The sequence below is a fragment of the Simochromis diagramma genome, unplaced genomic scaffold, assembly GCF_900408965.1.
Source record: "Simochromis diagramma unplaced genomic scaffold, fSimDia1.1 OVJJ01000646.1, whole genome shotgun sequence".
Classification (NCBI taxonomy): Eukaryota; Metazoa; Chordata; class Actinopteri; order Cichliformes; family Cichlidae; genus Simochromis; species Simochromis diagramma.
In genome coordinates, this window is record NW_024387279.1 from 3434317 (window position 1) to 3460709 (window position 26393).

At 41.8% G+C, this 26393-nt stretch overlaps 1 protein-coding gene across 3 annotated transcripts in view; it reads right to left on the reverse strand.

The window, feature by feature from the left end:
• The window catches only part of phactr3b (phosphatase and actin regulator 3b), a 58929-nt gene that overhangs the window by 24329 nt on the left and 8207 nt on the right, over nucleotides 1-26393 (reverse strand). The window contains exons 1-8 of one of the 3 annotated variants that reach the window (XM_040003046.1): nucleotides 11606-11952; nucleotides 6350-6508; nucleotides 6144-6218; nucleotides 5864-6004; nucleotides 4697-4927; nucleotides 4416-4623; nucleotides 3052-3242; nucleotides 1244-1397 (exon numbers count right to left, since the gene is read on the reverse strand). In XM_040003046.1, the coding sequence (XP_039858980.1) occupies nucleotides 1244-1397; nucleotides 3052-3242; nucleotides 4416-4623; nucleotides 4697-4927; nucleotides 5864-6004; nucleotides 6144-6218; nucleotides 6350-6503 (1154 nt within the window). In that variant the 5' untranslated portion in view covers nucleotides 6504-6508; nucleotides 11606-11952. Of the gene's footprint in view, nucleotides 1-1243; nucleotides 1398-3051; nucleotides 3243-4415; nucleotides 4624-4696; nucleotides 4928-5863; nucleotides 6005-6143; nucleotides 6219-6349; nucleotides 6509-10408; nucleotides 10740-11605; nucleotides 11953-26393 lie in introns of those variants that run through there. The other 2 variants (XM_040003045.1, XM_040003044.1) reach the window with 2 other exon arrangements.

Sequence of the window (26393 nt, forward strand, 5' to 3'; positions counted from 1 at the left end):
AAAAATGCTAATCAAGCTGATAACTCAGCACTCCAACCTCTTGCACAAATACGGTTATTTCTGGGCCAGAAAAAAACAACATGGCAGCAGCCAAAGGGCTACATTTGAATGAAATTTGAATGAATGAATAAATAAATATATAAAGGGTGACATCACAGTGGCTAAATCCATCTTTTAAACACAATCTAGGCTCACTGTCACCAACTGTTCTCACCAGCAGCAGCAAATCTCAGTGAACGTTTCACTGACATGCTCTGATAAACACACATGGGATGATTTTCAGAATAAAAGTCTCCTTCTGGATTATATGTCCTGCTTTTAAAATTCTCTGGCTGTGATGGGAAAACGTGTAAAGGACAGAGTGAAGCTACGTCAGAGATACCCGGTGTATTTCAGAAATAAGAGGGAAAACGACCTTTCCTGGAAAGTTTCACAAGGGGCTGAACTGTAACCCACAGAATTAACATTCCTGGGATGTCTGGAACTTTTCATTAAGCTCCATGTAGAAAAGGCTCAGTTTTGACACAGGTAGTTACAGTATTTGTGAGCAGAGAACTTCAAGCAGGATCTGCCTGACAACAGCCACCTCAGCCTGATGCTTCTTTTATACATGTTTCTGTTTCATCCAAACAATCGAGCATGTATTAGCAGGATTCTAGTAATTATGTGATAACAGCAATGTAACATCAATGTTGTTATACTTCAACTCTGATAAATGGAAATATTGCATTCAATGAAATATTTGCAAAAACAAAGTTGATGTTTGCTTTTTGTCTTGGAGCAGGTATAAATAAATATTTTAGCTCCATTCCCTCCTTTCATTGACGGCCATCTGCCCTCTTGGTGAACTTTCTGTGCACAGTCATAGGAAGTGCATCTGCTTGTCTGTAAATGGTTTCTGTCTCATTTACCGCATCGGATGTGATTAAAGTGTTGTGTGTAAAAACAATGTTCTGCTGTACTTGTTACCGGTTTACACTGTGCAGAGATTTACACATCTCAGTTTGAGGGCGCAAACTGAATGTGCATTAAAAGCCTCTGTGTTGCATTCAAGGACCTCTATCATTCATATTATTATAATCATTATAATTATTATTTACATATGGGAAATAGACAAGCAGGCAAAGTGCAGTCAACAGCGATGATGAGAGATGAAACGGACATACATGAGACAGAGCACGATGAGGGGGTGGGGGTCAGACAGGGGTGGGATGCTGGTCTGGCTCCACACACAGCGACTCACTTGGCCAGCTTCATCTCTATCTGTTGGCGGATTTCTTGCCGCTCCTGATCGCTGCGGACGGGGAAGATGTTGCGGTCCTCCAGCTCCTGCTTGCTGGGCCTGTTCCGAAGCTTCACAGCCAGCAGCTCCTTCTTCATTCTGCGTGGGAGGGTCCCTGTCGTCGTCGAACACAACTTAACGTCAGTGGCTGTACAGTGGCTTTCTAGCTGCTGCACATAGTTTTCCAGCTTAACCTGCTAAACTGATTCTAATCATCTAAGAATTAGCCTGTGAACTTTCACACATTCCTCGCAACAGCTACACATTTGATTAGAGCCCGAGTCTGAGTGGAGAGGTCTGAACCCTCGTTCTCTTACATAAAACACCTTCCACAAACTCGGGATTAAGTTCGGGTCTGCTCCGGGGTATTAACGGGTTTTTTTAAGCCAGTGTGAAGCTTTGATTTCATGTTTGCTGAGTTGGCTTGATTAAAAAAAATACAGAAAATCTTCACCCAGGCTTGCACGTCTCTTGCAGACTGAAGCATGTTGAAGTATTTCCATAAAATTCCCTCCCTTCACAAATGCCCAGTGCTGTAGTTGTTTCCTGGGAAATTAGCTGGTATTTTTGTCTTTACCAGGAAAACTGATCGGACTGAGCAGATCAGATGTCACACCTTGCCTGAGTGCTCGTCTCCATCAAACCTTTCATATTTTAAATATTTTGAGTTTATGTTCAATTTAAAAGAACACAGACTGCATATAAAAGATGAAAGTATCAACTGTGACATGCCTGCTGTGCACAAACACGGATACCTGCCAATTACTTAGACTAATGTTAGAACTTGGCTGAGGTCACCACAGCAGATGGATCCACATGTTTGATTTGGCACAGATTTTGTGGTGGATGCCCTTCCTGACACAAACATTCATGAGGCGGAGTTTGTGTCTGGAATCATTGGTAAAAGCAAATGCCCATCCCAGCATCCGCATATTTTCTGCCATTCCAGGTCGCAAGGGCAGCAGACCTTCCCTCTCCCCTGACCACCTCCTCCAACACTTCTGAGGGGACACCAAGATGTTCCCAAGCCAGCCAAGATGCCCAGAAGGCATCCTGGGCCTCAACTGGCTCCTTTTGATGCAGAGGAGTGTCAACTAAACCCAACTTTAGGCATCAAAAATATTCAAATTATTACCGAGCCTTGCTCGTCCACTGAAAGAACTGCAGTTTTTGGGCTCTACGTTTTAACACCACATGTTTCTGCTTGACAAAAGAGGCCATTAAAAGGCATTCATAGTATCCAAAAATATCTGATTTGTGCAAAGATGCACTGCTACCATTCTTAAATCTGAGCTGTGACTCCCTTTGAATCATTGTTTTTTTTCCTGCTTTCATCCTGTTAGCATCTCCTTCACCACACATTAGCATCACGATCTCTGCGACTAACCCTTTCTGGGTAAGAGTAAACCTTTGTGGCAGTGCTATTTAAGTCTCCAGTGAGCTCCACACTTCACCCTTTTAACATTTTTTCCCCCCAGAGTCGCAGACATGCTAACGGCAGGAGTCCGAGCACCACTGACCCAAATGAACAGCTAAGAATTAGGCCACCAGAGCAGATGTTGACAGGCTCTGAAACTTAACACCAGCAAGTATGCCATTCATCATCCATGTAAATCTCCCCGTCAGGCTGCGAGTATAAACGAACATCACCACAGATTATGCAGCTTCATTATCCACTGACAGGGTGCCCAGATTTGGGCTCTGTACAGAAGGTGGGCGATAACAGTAAAGCAAACATCATACCACAAGTCGGCTGTCGGCACACATACCGGAGATCACAGACTCGTTCCAGCTGTCCTGGTCGCTCAAGTATTCATCCAGACGCCAGTTCTCCTTGTTCTCGTCAGACTCCTTCTTGCTCTCGGACTCTCCGGCCGGGTCCTTCTCTGTGCTGGACGTGCGAGACAGGCGGCCCTCCGGACGGCGTTTCGGAGACGAGCGCGCCTCCTTCATCTGAAAACTGAGGTCACATGTCACGAGATGTCTGTCAGTTACAGCTGTGGTGGATTGTTGAGTTTGAGCGACTGAGATGCTGCACGGCTCATCTTTCAGAGAGCAGCTGAAATGTTAGTTTACCACTGAACGTGGTCGAGCAGCAGTCACTGAAGTGATTAAAGAGTTCAGGTTGTGTCTGCAGCCCAGGCAGAAATCGCATAACTAAAGCATCACAATGTGACAATCCTGTGACCAAGACACTGGAACAACAGACTGATTTATCTTCATGAGCTGACTGTAAACTATAAAACAGAGCACTAAACAGTCGTTAAACTGCATAAAGCTTCAGTTTGGGTTCCTACGGCAAAATAAGAGATGAAAAGCTTTGAATACACCGGGAATCCCTCTCTGTTGTTTTCTGCTTCACTAACAGGTTTACAGATCTAAAAAAAAACACAACAACACTCGCAAATGAAACACCCACAAGTATAAACACTCAAAATACCAATAATACTATAGGTCTGTGAAGCATTTACTTGCACGTCCTTGTTCAAGCTCCAACATCAAAGCAAATCTAAAGAAAACTAAACACAATCAATCGTCCATTCATTCATTTTTTTAAACACTTGTTCACATTTTGTTGGTTTCTGCACTAGAATAAAAAAAAAGTTCAAATTTTATCCTCATTTCATTCATTTTTAGCACTTGAAGATTAGCATCTTTGTCCACGTGCACACACTGTCTGGGTCAGCATTAACGGGAGGCAAACTCAAATAGAAGGCTGCTTCTTTAAATCTAATCAACAGCCTGCTGGCCTGCAGCTCCAGTCTGTGAGTAACACTCACATATGATTCCAACCCTTCCACTATGTCCTGAAGGACGAGCGTGAAGCATATCCTCACACAGCACAGCTGCCCCTGAAGGTCAGAGGGGGTCAGACATGGCTGCTCCTTGTTAAAAAGAAACTGTCCCAATATGTTGCTGGTGAGATTAAGCTGATTATAAGTTGGATTCTGTTCTGAAGGGGTCATCATTTAAAACAGGTCATGTATGGATTATACATGAAATATATTTTTGTCGTGGGAGTTTCTGTCTAACAGGACTAATGCAAATCCATTCACTGACCAAAGTGCTGTTTGTGTTCTTTGGCAACTACACAAACAGAGACGTGGTGGAAATGCTGCACATCAAGCCTGACCTGTCCTGTCTGTGTTTGGTAGCCAGGGCGCGGTGCAGCTCCTCAATGATGCAGCTGGGGGGCAGCTGTGGGTGCAGCGCCCCGAGGTGAGGGGACCCGGTGGGTGTGGAGATCCTGCCTCTCAACAGAGAGCCATGAGGGTCTTTGGGCAGAGTGAAGTTCCTGGGTAAGGTGGCAGGGGACTTCTTCACCGGCACTGGAGGAGCACCTGGAGAAGCGAAACACATCGAGTCAGATACCGAACGCTGGTTTTACATCAGTGTGAGTCCTGCTGGACGCACCTTCTAAGCTGCCCAGCCTGGTGAGCAGTTTGACAGGCAGGCTGGGTGGAGGAGGGGTGCTGGCTCGTCTCTGAGGCTTGGTCGCCGCCGCCTCCTGCTTCCCCTCGATACCCTCGGCTTTGCCCTGCATCTGCTCTTCGCTGGGGTCACTGATTGAGGTGCTTTCATCTTCTCCATCTTCACTCTGACTCTGATCACCTGCTGTCTTTGCCACTTCAGTCACATCTTGTACTGAAAGCACACAGCGAAGGTAAGCCGAAAGGTTTAGTGAGTTTCTGAAGCCTCTGGCTCCACCTAGTGGACAATCAGAGACATAGCGCAACTGCACTCGGAAAACCCATTTTATAATCAATATCACTTATTTTAAATCAGGTGATGAAAATAGAAACTAAAGTAAGGAAGAGTCTGTATCCATATTTGGCGATTTAAACATTGGCGGATGTTTTTACATTTTCTTTCAGACACGTGAAACACAAACAGATTTCTGACATTTGTTGTGTGTTGTTATTTATGAGCCCTTAAAATAATTGTTGCACTGTTACAACAAATCATGGATTATTTGTTTATACTCTGACTCGCATCAGGTGGTTGTTTTCTTTGTTTTGTGAACACATGTCAACAAGGAAGTTGCAGAAACTTTTATAACATATTTGAAATGTTTTTCATCTCTTCCTTTCTTTTGAATTTCTATTTAATTTTAATATATATACCAAAATAATGGCAAATATAGCTGGCTGAGATACTGGCGGGGCCAGTATTAGCTAAGCGCTAAGAGCCATACTTTTGGTCAAGTCGTGACCTTTATTTACTCTCCTGTATTTTTTATATTTGTTATAAACCAACTGTTTTGGGAAATTCCCATCTTTACACGATAAATGCTTCCCTGTGTCCCCCAGCGTGGTGTGGGTCTGTTGTTTGCTGTGATGAATTTACGTATGTGAGACTATCCAGTAAAAAACAGATGAGCTATAAAATCAAAACAATGAGCTAAAAGATGCTAAAAACAGTTTTCCTAAAGTTTCTTAGAGATGTGACAAATATGTTTAGCAGTTTTGCACAACTGATGCAATAAAGCAGCATTTTTGTGAGGCAGTTACAGGATATGTATAAAAAGAAAATAGTGCTAGCAACAAGGTGAACACAAAGCCTGAGCCTACATCGCTGTACCTGTTGAGCTTTCTAAATCACTGCCCAGGTCTTCATTAGTGTTGGCCAGCGGTGCCACCGGCTCCTCGTCTCTGTCCTCACCGTCAGAGTGAGGGGGGGTGTCCAGGTCCTCACTGTTACCCCCACAAGCAAGATCTGACTCTGCACATAGCACACAGAGGCGACAGGAATGAGTCTGCGTGGCAGTTTAGGCTTCATGCGGCTGAGCAAGTGAACCGTGCAAAGCCTGGAGTCATATGTGTGCTAGTGCGCTAACGTGTGTTCATCTGTGGTTCTGCACCTGTCTCGGTCTCCCCGGGGTTCCTCCTGACGAGGTCATCTCTCTTCTGCCGTACAGCTGCCTTCTTCTCCACCGCTACACGAACACAAACATTAATCAAACCGGTCCTCAGACTGCATAAGGAAATGAGAGCGCGTGGGACTATTTGCATGTTATGGCTTTCAGCGTTTAACGCCACCCGTGGAAGTGCACGGCGTCACACTCACCTCCTGTGGGCTTCAGCTTCTCGTTTTTCTTTTTCCTCCACTTCCAGGGCTTGAAGATGCGTCCCAGACTGGCCAGCTTGCTGTTGCGGCGAACGGGAGGCGTACGGACCCCTGAGACCAGGCAACCTGAATGCAGAGCCCTCTGCTGGTCCATCACATCTGCAATACAGAACACAGCTGCCTTTAACACGGGCTGAGAAAACAAAATCCACCCAGGCGTTCACGACATCCGTCACGAGCACGGTGAGGACTGGAGGAATTTCTTGAATCCCTCGTTTACCGATAACCTCTCATCATCTGAGAGCAGTAAATGTGGGTCACTGCAAACACCTTATTGATTCCAGCCTCATTTCTGAGGAGAAGCGGTGCTGAGGGGAGAGGACAGAGAATCGCATTGTTGCCGTGTGACTCACATGGTTCGACAGCAGCCAGACCTCGCCGGCCCCAAAACACGCACACAATGGAAGGCTTTTAAACGACGTCTTGAAACACACGCAGGGAATAAATAAAATCATCTTCAGCTCGAATGCCTCTCCTTAGGTCATCAGAGCAGAAATCTGCAGCCTGACTCCACACTGATTTTACACCATTTCAGCCTGCACTCTTCTCTCAGTGAAGTAAACATCAGCGTGCGAAACATCGTGCACTAGTGACAGAGTCGTACAAATCCTGCATGCAGCTACTGACAGCCCTTTAGAACCTCCTGCCCGCCTCCGAGCCCCCACTGTTTATTTTTGTTGTCTCTTTTAGTCCGGCGTTTGTTTTTATTTTTGGATACTGATGAGCGCGTGTTGGAAGGCCTGCTTTTGAAAAGAGGTGATTCAAGTTTTTACAATTCATGTTCTGTCAGTGGTTGAATAATTACTCCATTAATGCAAAACTGCAAGGAAACACTGCATATTATTTCCTTTTCCCCCTCAATAAAAGACCAGAAAATAGTTTAAAATAGTTTAGATGCTGACCAAGATTTCCCAGAGCTCAAGCTGACACTGTTAAAAACAAGAAACCTTCATAACACACTATAAAGATGTATGTCTACCAGTGGTATACGATATTATCACAGAATTTCACTCACGATACGATGTTATTGCAAAATGTTAAAAATCGCAACAAGCTGAGTATTGCAATAACATTACCTTCAGCTGCAGATGATTTCCCCAAAGTTCAGCTTTGTCATTTTTATTTTATCCAATATGCTAAAGTTATCAGTGAAGATGCTCAAGTTTGCAATTATGTACTCTGTCAAGAAAAGTAAGACCAGAGGGTTTTTTTCATTTAAACTAATTTATTGTCAGTATTTTCATTTATTTATTATTTATTTGTATTAACTGCCCACCAGAGTTAAGTGGCTCAACAAACAAAAAGAAAATCCTCTGATATTGGACAGTTACGAGGGCTGGATTGAAAATGAGTGATAAAGAGAAAAACTTTGAAAGAGCTTCAGAAAGCCTGGAGGAAAATCACAGGACTGTAAATCCTGGACAAACTTGTGTTTGGAAGGAATCCTTATGAGCCGATGTGGTTTCTCTGTTCCTGCGGTTCCTAAATGTGTCCACTTTGAATTAACACCACTCACAATTAATGAGGAATATCAGAGAGTTATTATATTATATTACTTTTTAAAAATAACCAAATTAATATCATCGCTGCGTGATGACTAATCACTTGTATTAGTGGCTTCTAGTCTTCACTGAGGGCAAGGAAATCTTCACATCTGCAAAGCTGCAAATTAAAAATATTTCACTGCTTCAGAGCAACAATCTGAACAGCTGCAGATTCACATTTTGCATATAGACTAATTTTGCACTGAAGCTTTGATCTCTTGCGACAGACAAACTCAATCAATGGCTCTCCCTCTTAGCAGGTACTCTGACTCCTTCGAGTGCTCTTAAGTCTGCACGCTAAGCTGCATACGAGGGTTCACATTGACAGGCAGAGAAGCAAAGAGGCTGACCGTGCTGACTTCAGTCATGATGCACCGAGTGGCAGAGAGACACAGAGAGAGAGAGGACAGAAATAGGCACTCCTACACAGTCTGGCTCCGACAACAAGCTGACACCTCGGGGATCTTACAGCTGAGCCGTGGGCTGCGCAGCGACGGATCTATGAACACTTCCATTTTCTGTCAAAGGCGACTAAATCCACAACATCTGCTCACTTATCCCTCCAGAAATGAATTACATATACACTCGAATTACACAGTAAGAGGAAGACATTGAATGTGCCGCTATTTATACAGGGAAATTCCACAGGTGGGCGGGTGTGTGTCTGTGTGGGGGCAAGGCAAGCAAATGTAACACAAAAAAGGTCAAAAATCAGCTGATATTTGAAACTAAGGATGTGCAGAAATATCGACTGAATATCTGCAGCCGGTCCCAGTGACATCAGCGTGAGCAAACACACTGACATTTTAATACAGTTATATGTAGCCGATATTTATCTGCAGTTTTGTGCTAGCTAGATATTAAACACTGTGTGGTCACTTTGCTTATCAGGAATTCTGTGTTTCCCTGGAACAAAGAGGGAAATAAATACTAAAAAAAACTCCATTTAAAAAGCAGGAAAAAGTGTATCTGCCAAACAGGTGCATACCTATCAGGAACATATCTTCCACATTCAACGGAACAATGTTGCTAAAGTTCTTTAGAAATTGGCTGATTCTTCACTCATTTTCAGTCCAGTCCTTGCTACTTAACACTGTGAATCGTGAATCGTTCAAGTAGAAAAAAGGCACCAAGTTCATGGGATGAAACCGAGGTGTGCCAAATTACACAAGACCTGAAAGTTAGTGGCAACAGGTCTTATGAAGTGATGAATCCAAATTTGAAAATTGTGGTTAAATCAATAACCACTATGGAAATCAGGAGAGGGGTACAACTGTGAGTGCCTCCTGTCTCTAAAACATGGTGGAAGCTCAGCCATGGTTCGCGGCTCTAATTCAGTCATGTTGTTGTCTAAAATTATAGAATTATAAACACAAAAGAGTAATCCGAAGAATCTGGAATGCATCTCATTGGCAACGGCTCCCAAACACACTGCCAGTACAGTAAAAGTATGCCTGGATAGAAAAACACACAGTGGATCACTATCAGTCATGCATTGGCCTCCCAAGAGCACGAAGCTCAACATTACTGAAGCAGCGTGAGATCGTGTCCAAAGAAGAGCGTTTAATGTCCTTCAAGAAGCCTGGAGAACCGTTCCTTAAGACAACTTGAAGAAAGGATAAGAAAGATGCCCAAGAGACTTCAAGCTGTGTTGAAGAATAAAGGTGCTCGTACCAAATATTGACTTTCAAGCTTGTTAGAAATGAATAAACTCAGTTTTTTTTCTTATTTTTTGTATTTGCATATTTCAATAAATCAATGCACCTATGTCCCATTTCCTAGCAAAATATGATCAAATGAGGGGTGGCTCACGACTTTTGCACAGTACTATGCATTTAATTCTGGCGCAGCAGGCAACTACACTAACATTTTCATTTAAAACACTGCCATCTTGTGGTCAAAGTTTTAACTGTAGTTTACAGAAGTTTTTTTACAAAAAGTACCTTTAACACAGTCATTTTTGACAAAGATTGCTTTGTTTCCCTGGAATGAAGAGAAGTAAATAGTTAAAAGTAAAAAAAAATAAGGACAGAATTTCGTAATAAATTAATTTCTCTCTCTTCCACTTATCCAATTCAGGGTTGCTGGGGTGACAGGCTGCCCCTGTCACAGGGTTTACACAGAGAGACAAACAAGCATTTACACTCAAAATTTGCAGCAAGGGGAATTTAGCATTTAGAATCACCCATTAACCTAACCCCACTAACTGCATGTCTCTGTACTGTGGGAGGAAGCCGGAGTACCCAGAGAGAACCCACGCAAACACAGGAAGAACGTGCAAACTCCACACAGAAACCAGCCAGGTGGTGGATATGAAACCAGGCATGTGACGCAAAAGTGCTAAACAAAAATTAATTTTAGAAAATTTTTTAAATATGTAATTAAAAATAATTCATTATTAAGCTCAAATCCTCCAAAACCAAGCAACAAGAAGCCAGAGATCATCTCAACTTACACGGATTAGAAATCATCTTCAGATGTCTTTTTTTCCCCAAGCATTAGTGCACAATCCAAAACGATTAAACCTACTGGCACGTTAGATTAATTCAAAAAAAAAAGAAAGAAAGAAAGAAAGAAAGAAAGAAAGAAAGAAAAGCCAGTCTTCATCCTAGAAAAACTGGCAAAGCACCCGTCTCGTCTCCCAGAACAGCATTACCAAATGTGTTAACATTACAAACACATTACTCAGACACCCAGTGACACAAAGCCAATCACAAGTGAGTTCATTGATTCGTTGAACAAGCAGCGTATCGTCGCCTCTGATCTCACTGCTCGACAGCCAATCAATGTGAGAAGCGGGTCAGTTGCCCAAGTCATGCGCCCCTGCCTGGCATGTAGAGAGAAATCCAGGTCAAGCCTGTAGTAAGCATGCCCAGGGTCAGGCTCCGCTGCCATGGTTACCACGTCGGATGCTGCAGAAAGGGCCCTCAGAGGCAGAGAGACTCACCACAGCATGAGGAATAGGGAGTTGCTGGGTGGATGGGGAAGGCTTGTTGCCACACGGAGAGACGCTGAGCTGCAGCCAATCGCGTCTCAGCGTGCAAGTGTGCATAATGTAAGTCAGGGAGATGCTGCATGTTTCATTTGTACAACTAATGCTAAAATATTTATTGAAGTGGTAAGGGCGTCAGCATGGCTTTCTGCAAATGCAGGACACTTGTTTGGTGGAGGGTTTTGGAGCAAAGAAAAAAAAAACAAGTGGTGAAAGTCAGATTCTGTAGTGTGTGCACAGTAACCTAGAGAAAAGCTGTGCACATAATGTGGCTGCTGAGGATGGGAAACACAGAGCTCCTGGAAATGTTACAACAGCCTCATCACTTACACTACAAATGATCTGTCATGAGTTTAGTGCTGCAGATAACATAAAAACAGTCAGTCAGCAGGGAGAGGTCGTTTCCAGTAATGTTACACCTAAAGTCCCCAAAGAGTCGTTCATCTGTAGAGTCATAGCAGTGAAAGAACAACAATATTAGGTACAGGCTAGTTGCTGAACGCTACGGGTCACAATAAGATTATCAGAGGAAAATGATATCCACGGTAGGCAAGCAGCGTATGACCCCCGCGCAAAAAAAGGTAAAAGAGCAGCACTATGTTAGGGGTTATTAATCTCCACGAGCCATAAATCCGTGCCGGTGAGGCGTGAAGCACTTACTTAAAGGATGCGCGGTTATCCAGTCCTCCTGCAGCTTCGGTGCTCACATCATATCTTCCCAAAGAGCGGAGCGGCTGAACCAGAGACTGATGGTTTCTCTTCCTCTTCTTTTTCTTTCTTAAATTACCACACAATGATAATAATTTAAAAAATACTTTATGTTCAAATTTCCTCTTCCTAAAAGTTGCGGAAACGTTGTTTAAACAGCGACGAGAACGCCGGGAGTGAGCTGAAAGTGGAGAAAGTGTGAGCGACCGAGTTGCGTCTGCAGCTAGCTGTGAGTGTTGATGTGCAATCATATGGACCCCGCCCCTCCGCCGGGAGGAGGAGGGCAAATACACCAATACACTCTGACACACTGTACTGCGAGCATGTAGTACAGTAGCAAACATACACGCTGTTAACAGCTGCTTAGCCGCGACTACAGGTTTAACATTAACAGGGTTTAATGTATAATATACGTCATATATGCATTACTATATATAATAATTAATGTAAAGGGATTTTAATGCTTTTTGTACATGTTTTTTTTTTTGCATCCTAAAATAGCCTTTAATAGCCCGCCCAAATACATGAGATATCAATGGAAAGTCCAGGATGTTCTCTGTTAAGGTCATCTGGACTAGCTCAAGTAAGTCAAAAGATATAGACCAAAAACAAATGTCCATTAGAGAGGACATAAAGGAATAGGCTGGCTCTCAGGAGGATATAATGTTAAAAAACACCTAGATCACACTTGCTTTAAATGAATGGGATTAAATTGTATGGGTTTAAATTTGCTCTTGGGGATTTAAAAATTAATTGAAAACGGACTGTAAATGGTAAATGGCCTGTATTTATATAGCGCTTTACTAGTCCCTAAGGACCCCAAAGCGCTTTACATATCCAGTCATCCACCCATTCACACACACATTCACACACTGGTGATGGCAAGCTACATTGTAGCCACAGCCACCCTGGGGCGCACTGACAGAGGCGAGGCTGCCGGACACTGGCGCCACCGGGCCCTCTGACCACCACCAGTAGGCAACAGGTGAAGTGTCTTGCCCAAGGACACAACGACCGAGACTGTTCAAGCCAGGCTCGAACCGGCAACCTTCCGATTACAAGGCGAACTCCCAACTCTTGAGCCACGATCGCCCCTGTAGATAAAGACCACATATAAAGACTGCATATAAAAGATGGACAAAGCCACCATGACATCACTTATTGGTGTTGGACTCTATAGCAGCAGAGCAGCTTAGTGTCTTTTTTAGTAGACCAGAAGCTGAAGTGCTGAGCAAGCTGCATCCACAACTTAGACACTAACATGAACTTCTGAGTCTTTCTCACAATAAAAAGAAGCCAATGGAAATGCCTTAAACCAGGGGTGTCTAACTCCAGGCCTCGAGGGCCGGTGTCCTGCAGATTTTAGATCTCACCCTGGGTCAACACACCTGAATAAAATGATTAGTTCATTACCAGGTCTCTGGAGAACTTCAAGACATGTTGAGGTGGTAATTTAACCATTTAAATCAGCTGTGTTGGATCAAGGACACATCTAAAACCTGCAGGACACCCCTGCCTTAAACCTTTACTATGTTTCAAAACAAAGACTGGAAACACTCATTTCAAGGCTTCAAAATGGGATGTCACAGTAGCTACTCCTATCTTTCATGTAGGGATCCAAAGGATACACCTCTGCTAATTAACAGACTGATAAAATTATAGAATTTAATTCACCCAAAATGAAGCACAAACCTCTTAGACGGGGTGTTCTTGGAACCAAAGAGCAAGCCATACTCTTAAACCCATTAAAATACTCCAAAAAGAGGTGAGGTGTAATAATTGAGGCCTAGCAGACCGTAATGGGCAACAGCTGTCTGGGTAAACCAACCTGTCAAGCCAAACAACCACACCCCTAACTTTGAACCTCACCAGTATCCATGTAAATGAGTTTTTTTTCCCCCTTTTAAAACTTGTTTATCATTATAAGGGGACACTTATGTTTAAGTAACCACAGACGCCCAAACTATCTTGTACAATGCTGCAAAAATGCTTGATAAAAGAATTAAAATGGGCGCGTTTTCGTGGACTGACTCACCATTGGAAGCAGCCTCAAGGGGCCATTTGAGGAACTGCAATCTTGTAAAATCACTTTCATATTTGTTTGATTTTTCAGCTCTTGAGGTTGGTGCTTTGTTTCAGCTAACCATTATGATTATCATGAAAGCTAATATCTCAGTTTCATTAACCACAAAGTCTATATGATGTATAAAAATAGTAAAAATTCCCATCACCAAATGTTTAAGTGCTCAGTTAAGTTTAAAGAGGTGCTTTAATGCTTAATGGTCATAAATTACACAATTTGTTAAATGGCCACAATGATGCTAGACAAAGAGTCAAGAAGTCACCAAAGTTCAACCTAATGTGAACATGTGTCGAAAAAGTTAAGCCACGTCACTCAAAGCCCTCAAAGTCAGCCTGGTGTTTGGGCTAGAGGAAAGAAAATCACCGGTTCACAAGTTTGTCCTTTAGTCAAACAGACAATAGCAAGTAAATATAAAAAGATCAGGCACCTACTTGAGGACAGATATTTATACCACAGGAAAAATGACTGGTGATAAAGAGATAAATATGTCCACACTAGTAACTGCAAGCCTCTTGTTCAGACAGTACAGCTGCCACTGCAAGAACACAGGGTTACCACTTTCAATTTTTTAAATAGGCAACCTTTCTTGTTAGATCTATTCTTAAAGATACGTTTCTTTGACTTCCATAAAGTCTGCTTGAAACACAGATGATTTAATAATTTATCAAACAACATCACTTATGTGTAAATAAAGTCTTTTGTGATTTCTCATCGATCCTTCAGAGGGCCCCTCATACATTAACAGCAGGAAGAGCCGAGTTACATCAGAGATGATGAAAGTCCGTGGCTGGATATCTCCTTAGGGACACACTAGCAGTCAGCGAAGAATATAAACAAGGATGTAGGGTACTCACCGAATAGCGTCTCATTCAATATTTACAAGGCTTCATTTAATATGGCCGAGGACGGGAGGCGGGCCAAAAGGTTGCGCGAGCACATTTTGACCAGTTAATAAGGAACTGACACATGACCTCAAGCTGGCTAACTTGGAGATGAAAAAACAAGACTATAACCCATTATGTAAGCCGATATGTAGAAATATTAAAGGCACTGCTTCAGTAGCTACAGCTAAAGATTATTATTATTATTAAAGACAATTTTTAGCATTCATATTAAACAAATCGCTTGTTGTCACAGCTGGAAAAAGTCACGACGTGTCATTAATATTTTCAGTGATGGCTGCTTCCCACTGTGGAGTGTCAGTGTAGGCTCTGATATCGTGCACGGGGACATTTTAATAGGAAATTGCACCTTTGTACATTTATAGATACAAACTGTCCAATTTTAATGCCAGAGACATAAAGAGAAACACAGCACTGGGAGAACACTGAATTTAAATCTGTGGTGCAGAAAGATTTCTTATAATCTTGTTCTAAGGGAAAGTCATCAGATTTGACTTATGATTCTATATGTTGTCTTTATCTCAGTTTCATGAAGATATGCTTCAACATAACCATTTAAGTGCCTGTACGGATTTTTTCAAGATGGGTGCCAGGTGACAGAATTTCCTCTAGAAGGACTTTAATATATTACTGTACATCTTGTGTGCAGTTATATATTGTTGATTATACTGCAAGACGTCGCACTAATGCTTTGTATTTTTGGAGTCTACAGCTTGTTATTATATTCAGGGGCCCATGCAGCCGTGTGAGGTGATGACATAATCAGAGTCATATTTTTGATAGAATTACCAATAGTTCATTTTAATTTAATAGGCTCTATATGTTGTATAAAGTACTATTATTTTCAGAATTGCACATCTGTCAGGGTTGTGTTAGTACCTTAGTTGAAAAGGGGAAGTCAGACCTACACAAAGAAGAGAATGCAAAGAAATGCAGTGTGTACTTTGTAGTAGAGGCTCAAACAGGCAACATAGAGAACATTAAAACCTACTTTGCATGGGCATATGCATAAACTTCCTGTTTTATGATGATAGAAAGCCTGATCATAACCGCCCTTCAGTGGAAACAAAGTCATTTGTATGTCTGCTTCTCTAGGATTCATAAACACCAGCCCTCTTTCCCAAATCATAGTTATGAGCGATACCTCTGCTGTAATCGCTGTGCACCTCCCAGAGGTTTCAACAAACTGCTAGTAACACGGCTGCAGAGCAGCTATCACTGGCAGTTAAAGCAACATTAAATCCAATATCAACACAGTTGAATTAATTCTGGTGAAAGGAAAGGGGGCTAAACACGGCTGCTGTGTTTCTGATTTCAACTGTAATGATTTTTAATGAATCACTTCAGATAAACTAAATTAAGCAATTTAAATTGTGTGACTACAAGGTCAGCAGTGGGTCTACCCATCTAGGAATAGACAAGAGAGTTAATATCCGCCTTAAAATATCTGTACCATGGGCCCTGAACTGGAGATGCCCAAAGGAAAAACAGCTATAATTACTTTGTTCATTCATTTCAAACCACAGGTCTTGAAGGAAGTTTCACACTGGGATATCACGAAGATGAATTTGCTAATTAGGTAACACAATTTGCAATAAGAGTGAGACAATGCACGAGTCGCATGTATGCAAACTGCTCCATTGTAAAGTTCAGTGTCAATTTTAACTCGTTTATGATATTTAAACTTTCCCTCAGTGCCAAAGTGAGCCTGTGTCAGTTGTCCGTTCACAAACAGGAGGAGCAAATATTTCTAATAATTCTGCATTTATTTAATGGTGTCATTTTACTGTTCAGTTAAATTTATGCTCAGCTCTCCAATGACACTGCCGTCATATCATGATAAAGACATAGCACCAACACGTGTTGACGTTCCCTTGCACGTTCAATCTGCTGCTGCAGATGATGTAAAACTGCATAACATAAGATGTCACATCATTAGGGCACTTTTGCATTTTTACTGTTGATGACTGTAAATGATCACTGGCAGCGACGTGTAGATGTATGCACTTTTTTATGTTTGTGTGTATCTGTAGAGTGAATTTAACTGTGGTGCAGTCACAGGGGGGATGAGGGAGATGGAGAAACGTGCTGTACATCAGCAGTATAAATGCTCAAACCTGCAGTTATGGACTGTCCATTTGTGGAGCAATTTGCACCAAAGCACTTTAAAATTGATTGCAAGCCTCAGCAGCAGCATGGTCACATTCTCTTTGGAGTGAGAGCTTCTGAGCATCAGAGATAAGCCACAAAGTAACCGAATCAGAAGGCACATGAGGGTTAACGAAAAGTAATGTTGAATAATCAAATTAGTCTGATATTCGTATTCAGATTTCTCATTTCTATTTAAACTACACATTTAACTACACTTTTTTTTATTATTTTTTTTTAAAGCTGCGTATCATTCAAATATGTGCTCACAAAGACACAAACGATACATGAACTGCTTACAAACTCTACATTAAGGCAGCGATTCACGAGGCAAACCATGCCAGGCTCGAAGCAGCTCCACAGGCCGTAGGAGACTGACTCTGTGGCATTTCACTCCAAAGCAGGCTTTGCACCGTGGCAGTGCAGCCACATTTAAAAGGTAAGTGCTCCTAAAGGCCTCTGCTGCTGCTACTCCACTTCTGCCCTGGCCCCCTTTAAATCTGCTTAATCATTCATCAGGTACAACCACAGCCTGCGTAGCCTTGGAGCCAGTGCAGTGTCACAGTGACAGATGGGGGGACTGTAGCAGTGGGGAAGACACAGTCTTGAGTGCGTAGAGTGTGTGAGCTGCAAACAAAACAGTCTCTGGGATTCCTCTGAAGGAGAGGTTTCAAGGTTGGGAGGAGGCCAGGATGCTGCCTGGGCAGAGCAAGAGCGTACTTTATCGATTTTTTACATTTTATTTTAATTTATTGGTTTAATCGTCTTCCCAGAACACTAGCTGATGTCTTCAAAACTGGTCTTGGGTTTTTTTTGTCTGATCAACACATTTTCCCGTTAGAGAGCTCTATGGCAGGAGGCCATTAATCAGTGCCGTCTTCAATTATTGCTTAATATTGTTATGCAACCAAACAATTATCATTAGGTGACCACTTTTATTACTATGTTTCATCTGCCTCTGCTGTGATTAAAGTTTAATAAGGCTGGAGCACAAAAGCAGTGGTGTAGCACAGATATCCGTGGCCTCTAATTAGCAATATCAGTGGGCCCCCTTTCCCCATTCAATAAACTGTAAAGCATGCACAAATACTTAAAACAGGACTACATTAGATCCACAAGCCTGTTTGTATAAGTGTAAAGTAGATTTTAAAATTAGAAGCATCCAGATTTACTTACATGTTATACCATCGGGGTCACACGCTATTTTGGCCAGTTCAGTAAACCTGCATGTTTTTAAAAGACAATATTAGTGTCATTTTGGCTTGTTTAGAATGAAAATGCCTGTATTATACACCTTTTGGAGATCAGTTCATCTTACAAAGCCTTTCACAGCAGCCCGAGCTTCTACTAGTCCCCCCTAGGGACCCCAAAGCGCTTTACACATCCAGTCATCCACCCATTCACACACTGGTGGAGGCAAGCTACAGTTGTAGCCACAGCTGCCCTGGGGCACACTGACAGAAGCGAGGCTGCCATATCGCGCCATCGGCCCTTCTGGCCAACACCAGTAGGCGGCAGGTGAAGTGTCTTGCCCAAGGACACAACGACCGAGACTTTCCGAGCCGGGTCTCGAACCAGCAACCTTCCGATTACAAGGTGAACTCCCAACTCTTGAGCCACGATCGCAGGTACCAAACCTCACATCCTTCCAGTAAGGGTTTTTTACTATTGTACTGTTAGAAGAGAGAGGCCACTACATCAGAACAATGATCCTAAACAAACCTGAACATCTAACGGACTACCGTCGGAAGCTTCCTCAGTTGTACAGCTGAAAGTTTTGTTGTGGTCCTCAGTGCCTCCTGGCACGACGATCATTGAAAAGATTGATGAAACCAAAAGACCCTTCTATCACACCTGACATGCTCCCTTCAAGGCCTTCACATTTCTTACTATAAGGATCATAAATGTGATGTCTGCTTCCAGTTAGGTGAACGTAAACACAAACTGAATTTGCTCATTTACTTGTGAAGACAGCCTCCGGTATCGCGTCCATCAGTGATGCGACTAATTGCTCTCGCGGTAGTCTGGCAAGCTCATGAAATCAAACAGGTTTGTCACTGTAATCACATAACGTGACACATCTGTGTTTTGAGACGACTCTGAGCAGCCACACTTTTTCCCTGCATGAATTTCTTTGAGTTAGTTCTCGTCACATTGGAACAGCAGTTTGATTTTACTTAATTCTAGATGGAGTTCAGCAACAGCACCCACACTGATTTCTGCAGCTGCAGCACCCCCTCCTCCCCCTCCTCCTCTTCCTGATCCTCGTCCTTGTTTAACACTGCTGAAACATTCAAGTCTGTCAGAGTGATCAGTCTCTTAACTCTAAGCTTAAGCGCGCGGTTTAATTACACGTAAGGCGGAGAGCAAAGTACAGTATCTGCTTGTGTGTCTGTTTTATTCCCCATCTCTGTGGGATGCAGTGTAGATTTTGTAGAAACAAATGGCTGAAAATAACTCTGCCGGGGGGGTCTACAGCCTCTATTCTCGACTTTCACATCGCAGCTCTGTTTCCATTTGGCCGACCCTTCCTATCCCCTCGTCGTGGGCCGAGGATGTCAAAAGGATCAGCTGGATGCTCTGGTGTCTTCTCATGTGCAACATATTGCTTTTACTCGGCTCTGAAAGGAATTAGGTCAGCACATGAAACATTCATAAAAGATACATTATGTGTAAATGGCTGACAGCTTAACTCGAATCGCTTCCCCCAGCATGTCTGGCCCAGTCGCAGGGTACATCTCTGTCTCCGTTACACACATAGCAAACGGTATCTCTCTTAAAGCTCACGTTAAGACACGAGATGCATAAACTATTACTACAAACATGCAGTAAAGCCAGGGTTGCTCCATTGCAGTGCAGATCAGAGGCAGAGAGATCACAGTAAGGCACAAAAGTGAAGCTCTGTTTGGTGTGAAAACATTAAGCTTACTGTGGGCAGCATGCAGAGCAATAAATACAAGCCACAAGCCATTCATCTCTCTGGGCACGGCTTCACCGCCACTCTGTTTTTAATTTTGCAGATACTGTCGAGGACTCAAACGCACCAGAGAAGCATGTTAAAGTCCCAGTGTACGGGAGACATCCTTGTTTTTGTGGAGATTTTGTTTTCTAGCTGGGGGGAGGGGAGACAGTAGCGTGTGTGTGCGTGCAGCGGGGAGGGGATGGTACATCCATACCAGTCGTGTTTGTGCTGCCGTTCAATCAAGTGTGTACTCGGAGACAAAGAGACAAAGACTATCAGCCTATTTATATTCATCTTTTCTATGAGAGGGGAAAAACCTGCCCTGAAAAAGAATTAGCACATCATCACATGTTATTGCTTTGATGTTAATTACATCCTTATGCCAGACAGCTCCCGCTTCATTCACCGAGATGGTCAAATTGCTCGGGAAGTTTCTCGGGTTTCAGTTTCAAAGTCAGAAGCCTTACCACTCCACTGTGTCAGTTTGCTAAAGCTTTTTAACCTTAACCACTCTGATTAGGAAATTATGTTTCTGCCCTGAAGTTTAAAAACAGCAAATTGTGAGGACAAAACATAGAATTATCACCAGCTCTGCAGTCCTTCCTTTCCATTCGTTATCAAATAGGCCCTAAGTACTTTGTACGTGGTGATAGTACGGAGAGCATAATTCACATTTCTGAGAATTTAAGCTGATTACCTTTTACTGTTTAAGTCCACATTGCATATTTTGTAAAACATTATGCTCCAAAAATTGCACAAGAAATCCAAGTCCAGGCACTTTAGATAGGTTTGAAAAAGTAATCAGAGGATTTTATTTTGAAGACATTAACAATATACCTAGATGTATTTTTTTCTAAACCTGCCCAAGTGCCTGAACTGATATTTTAAGCATAATATTTCGATTTCTCTATTGTTTTGCAATCATTTCAAACCATGAAATGATTGTGGTGTTTGAGGGGTTCCAGTAGCACTTCTTTTATTTACTCATATTGCTTATTTTATGTTTGTAATGCCTAATTTTGATATTTTGTAACTAATATAAACAAAAAAAAAAACAGTGTTTTGATTTTTGAATGCGATGCAGCGTATCAGCAATACATACAGCACATTACGGGAAGAACTGGTCCACTCACTTAACAGCACAGGGCCAGGTCTGGGGATAAAATTGAGGAGACAGCTGCTGGCTACCTTGAACCTTAAGCCTGAGCCCAAACAAAAGCTAAACATGTGAGCTATAAACAAAAATATATATAACGGTAAATAGTTATAGAGCCCAAAACTGCTCCTTGTACAGACTCTAAACGTGTTTATTTGTGCTCTTAAATTGTGTCTGTGAAGACTGACTCAAGTCGCCACACAAGGAACTGCAGATTTTGGAACTTCTCCCATTGGCTTAAATTTTCAGGCCGCAAGGTTGTTGCTCAAAACCAGAACCAGAGACCTTTTCTTATTTCTTATTTGTTTCCGTTGACAAACCCAAGTGCTTACATCACCCATTATGCAACGTACACATTTTATAGCCCCTAACAGTTTAACCCCGCTGTGTTATGCTAAAATGACTTGAAGTACTCGGGAATACTATACACCTCTTTTTAAAATTTGAACTTGTAGCCTTCAGACCCAACTGACTCTTCTAAAGTGCTTTATAAAGTGCTTTTCAAATATGCACGGGTACTCACCACTAGAGCAGGGCGATATGACCAAAAATATTTATCACGATATATATTTGAAAATTTGCGATAACGATATAACTGACGATATAATTGACACTAGACAAAATACTTTACAACTCCACAACTTTATTAGTGCAAAAAAACCATCAATGTATTTTCACTTAAACAAGCAGCTGTTTTTAAGTGCATTAAAGTTATATAAAAATTTAACAGTGCAAATGCAAATTCCTTGCTGACAGTTTAACCAAAAGGCATTTCCAGTGGAAATTGGCCGACATATTCTCAGCATAAACATGTATAATATCCACAAAACTTAAAAAGAGGTTATACACACACAATACGGTAATATTATGTTGAAGCACAGTACGTATTACTCCGCGAGGCGCCTGCCTACGATAGCCGTAATGCTCCGACAATCCATCAAGCGGTGCGGGTTTGTAGCTTAGCAAAGTCGTACTGAAACATTTGACAGATTTTCGAGCGCTGTGTACGACATAAAATCGTTTCGAGGTCAGTAAACACAACCAGAATTCATACATAAGGCACACGGGATTATAAGGGGCACTCTCAATTTTCAGAAAAACCAAAGGATTGATTTTAAGTGTGCCATATTTTTCCAAAACACACGGTAATAACGACGGCCCGCTAGCATGCGCTACCAAAAATAGTGCTTTGTTGTGTATATGACGGACAAAAGCTAAACCAGTTCCACACCACTGAAGTTGCAGCATTTTTACAAACCAATTCTGGTTCATCCGTTTCATTCAACGATCCGCTTTCGCCCTTCTCATTCTCTGTCGCTGTCATGCTTTTTCCGCCATGTGCGTATGAAAACAAAGCTACTGTGCATGCGCATTTTACCCATATTCTATCGCGATATTTCATTTTCTTATCGTTGCCCAACATTATACCGATATTACCATGAACGGTATGATATGGCCCAGCCCTACTCACCAAGACCTTGATGTTTATTTATTCATATATATACACACATATACACATACACATATATATATATACACACATACATATACACATACACATATATATATATACACACACATATACACACATACATATCTATATATATAGATATATATAGATATATATATATTTATTTATTGGGGGTGCAACGATACTCGTATCGATATTGAACCGTTCGATACAGTGCTTTCGGTTCGGTACGCATATGTATTGAACAATACAAAATTTTTCATTTATTTTATCAACTTTTCTTCTGACGATGCTGTCTGTGTTGAGAGCTCAGTGGATCTGCGTTCGACTACTCCGCCTAGGCTGCACTGTCGAGCGCAGATCCACTGAGCGCAGAGCAAGCTAGCGAGACAGAAGCTAAGCTCGTTGCAACATGGCAAATTGAACCTCATTCATATCTGGCCTTTGGAATTATTTTGGTCTTCATGTGAAGTATGACCCTGAAGGTAAGCGCGTCATGGACTAAAGTAAAACAGTATGTCGGATGTGCCATGCAATGCTCAATTACATGGGTGGGAACTAGTGTGTTAGCGCAGTTAGCTCGTTAACGTGTTGACGCTGTCCAGCCCCATGCACGGGGCGATCCGCGGTAACTTGTTAACGGAGATTTGCCGCGTTATGGCGTTTACGTCATTTTAACGAGATTAACGCTGACAGCACTAGTGGGAACACAATGAATATGACTGCACATTTACGCTGACATCATTCTAGTTCAAAGACAAGTGGAAGCAGACAAAAACAACAAGCACGCATGCTACAAACTTTACCAGAGTCATTTAGACAGCCGTTAGCACATGATTCTCCTTATGGGGACCTGATATGTTTAATGTGCTGCTGAGAATATACCCCAGAAGAAGCATATAGTATAGCTTTTATTTTAGAAAGAGCCATTTCTCTGTAATAAACTCTTTTCCAAAGATGAGTGATTTCTCGATCAGATAGATTTATTTTTTTATTATTTTGTTGTTTCAGCAACATTACATTTAAAAACTGTACTTTTGAGTTAAAATATATATTTATAATTTTAATAAATGACAAATTAAAAAGGCATGAACATTTTCTTTGTATCGAAAAAATATCGAACCGTGACACCAAAGTATCGAACCGAACCGAACCGCCAAATTGATCACTTCCTTTATATTATTTTGGACTGGTGACTTCAGTTTTTTTAATGACCTAGCTACAGCATTCTGCATAACAGTGTTTTGTCCTCTCATGGCATTGGCCAACAGTGACGTCGTGTTTTTCCCTGCTTGCTGTGTTGCTCCCCAGGGCTCTGTAGTCAGTGGAACCCAGCGATGTCTCTGCATAGTGCACAAGGGTATGAGAGATGAGTTGGCACAAAAAAAACAGGGAGGGGAAAAAAGCGAAGTGCTTTTGAATTAGCCACTGTACTACTGAGCCTTGGCCAACCAATAAAAAAGAATCAATGCTGCACCAAAGACTCAAGGGTAACATTCACTCTGAACAACCCATTACTGTCTCAGCAAAGCCACATTTCATTTATAGTCCTACATTACAGTCACATCACTTCTGGAATGCTCCGCATTAATCATGGCCAAGCTGTCCATGTTAAATCCTTCATCACTGCTTTCAAGATGTTCCTCTTTTGAAACAGACATGAGATCACAAAAAAAGAGCTTGAGAGGAATTGCATCAGCTCTGAAAATAGAGGGGTGTGAAGATGAGCAAAGTTTCATTTCCCGTGTGCAGTTGTAACCACCTCTAATTGAATTTCAAAAGATTTCCAAACTTATTCTAATATTGCCTTCACTGCGCTCATCCCTGCGGTCTTTGACATGAAGTGAATATTGAGTTGAAGTGCCCCTCACTTCAATACCAGTTCAGACTCATCTTAAAACATGGAGAGTAATGCTGATTAATCCTAGGAAGGAGTCTGTCCGCTCTCACTGTATGCAGCATGACCTTGAACAAACCATGTGCTGTCCCTCTTTTTTGAGAGAGACCTGGTGACTGCAGTGCTGGACTTGCCGTGACAGTGACTGCTCACTGCACTTATGCAACATTAAGCCATCTGCCGAGTAGAGCCCTCTTGTGGCTGTGTTTCACCTTTCAACTGCTCTTGAACCCACTTAGAAACATATTCAGGGCTATGCCACTATGTAAGTTATTAACAAGTCTTTCAAAATGTCTCAAAACTCATATCTACTCCAGCTGCAGATGTCACATTTTAGTGGTGGAAATGCATTTCTAAGCACATGTTAGGGAACCCCTTGGTTAATTATATAGTGAGTTTAGATTTTAAAAGAAGCAAATAAAACCCTGGAAGTATTTTTGCTTCTTTTAGCATGCAAATGAACCAAAGGAACTTTCTTCTGATAAAACGATGCAACAAATGATGAGAGGACAGGACTGCCTTAAGGAGTCAGTAGCATCCGTGTAGTCTGTCCTAAAGTAGAACCTTTCAGGCTGAAAAATTAAGGTAACACTTAAAGCCTTTTTCCACTAGTACCTACTTGACACAGCTCGACTTGCCTGAACTGGATTTCACATGTTTTCCATTACAATCAAGTACCACCTAATGTGCGTGGGGTTGTTATAGCGTGTGACTGAAAGTCCGGTGATGTCATTTGTATACAACACAAACGCCACAATAATAGAGGATGTCAAAGTGATGGTATACCTGCTGCTGTGCATAAGGCTTTTTGTCAGAAAAGGACAAACTCAGCAATAAGCGGAAGAAAATGAATGGATGGATGGATTTCCCTTATTGCTGGGTTTAAAAAAATGGCGGTTTAGATTTTTGTGAATGAGACACTCATGACTCATGGAGTGATGCAACTGACTAGCCAATGCAGTCTGTTGATGTCACAATTTTGGATCGCCTCAGATCGCCTGAAACCCCAGCCAAATAGGCACTAAAAAGGTCTGGGTACCATGTACTACCACCTGTTGGAAAACCATAAACCTAATGTTGAGTTGAACTGAGAAGTTGAACTTCTCACAAAACAATCAAAATCAAGAAGCAGTCAAAATTCAGCACGGTAAAAAAAATAATAGCAGATATTAGATGCTCTGAAAATGAGGTTTACGCCATGTAGACACAGGTCTACATGGCGTAAACCTGTGTAGACATAGACTGGAAATACTGCTTTGCCAGCTAAGCCACCAGCTGTCTGTTTGCGTCCACTAATTCACTGAACTGGACCTTTCAATCATGTTTGTGGTGTTACTAGCATTTTATTTGCAACCTGTGGTTATTACTAATTAGATGGAAGGAAAGTACTGATTTCTGTTCAGCGCATCTTTCCAGCTAAGCTTACCGGCATTAGCTCTTAACTGAGCACGCCAACCTCTAAACCAAATGCAATCAGTACTAGTTTAAAGCAAAAGAAAAAAAGCCCAACATGGTGGTAGTCAATACATCAGCACTTTACAAACGTGTTATTAGGTGGTAGCTATGTCCATCTATTGATCTGCTAGCCTGTGCCACTTTTTCATATTCTTCCTTCCATATTTTGTGGTGAGTTGGAGATACAAATTTTGGTGACCACTAAGCCTAATATGCACTGAACATTGCACGTGAATTGTGATTTATAATAAATCCTTTTTTTAAAACAACTAGATGGTAACAATCACTGTGTGTGACAAAGTTTCATTCATATATTATATTAGAATCATATTAGTGAAATAACATAAGGTAAGATACTGAGAATCTAAGTATCCTTTAACTAGCTGATAGACCTAGGGTAAACAGTCTGCAGCTGCATGCTTCTCTGTATCTCATGTTAAAATCTAAGCTGCATACCCATGGGTAATTCACACAGACTGTGAGAGGGGAAATTTAAGTATGCAGTGAAGACAAGAAAACGTCTTCCAGGTTCACAACATGGATTTCAGAAACCCAAAAACTTTATGACAAGGCTCTTGCCAAATGCTGTTACAGCTGACATTTCCACAGACACACATGAGGACAATGGAAGTGACATTGCTTTATTGTTTTCTATTTCCAGCTATG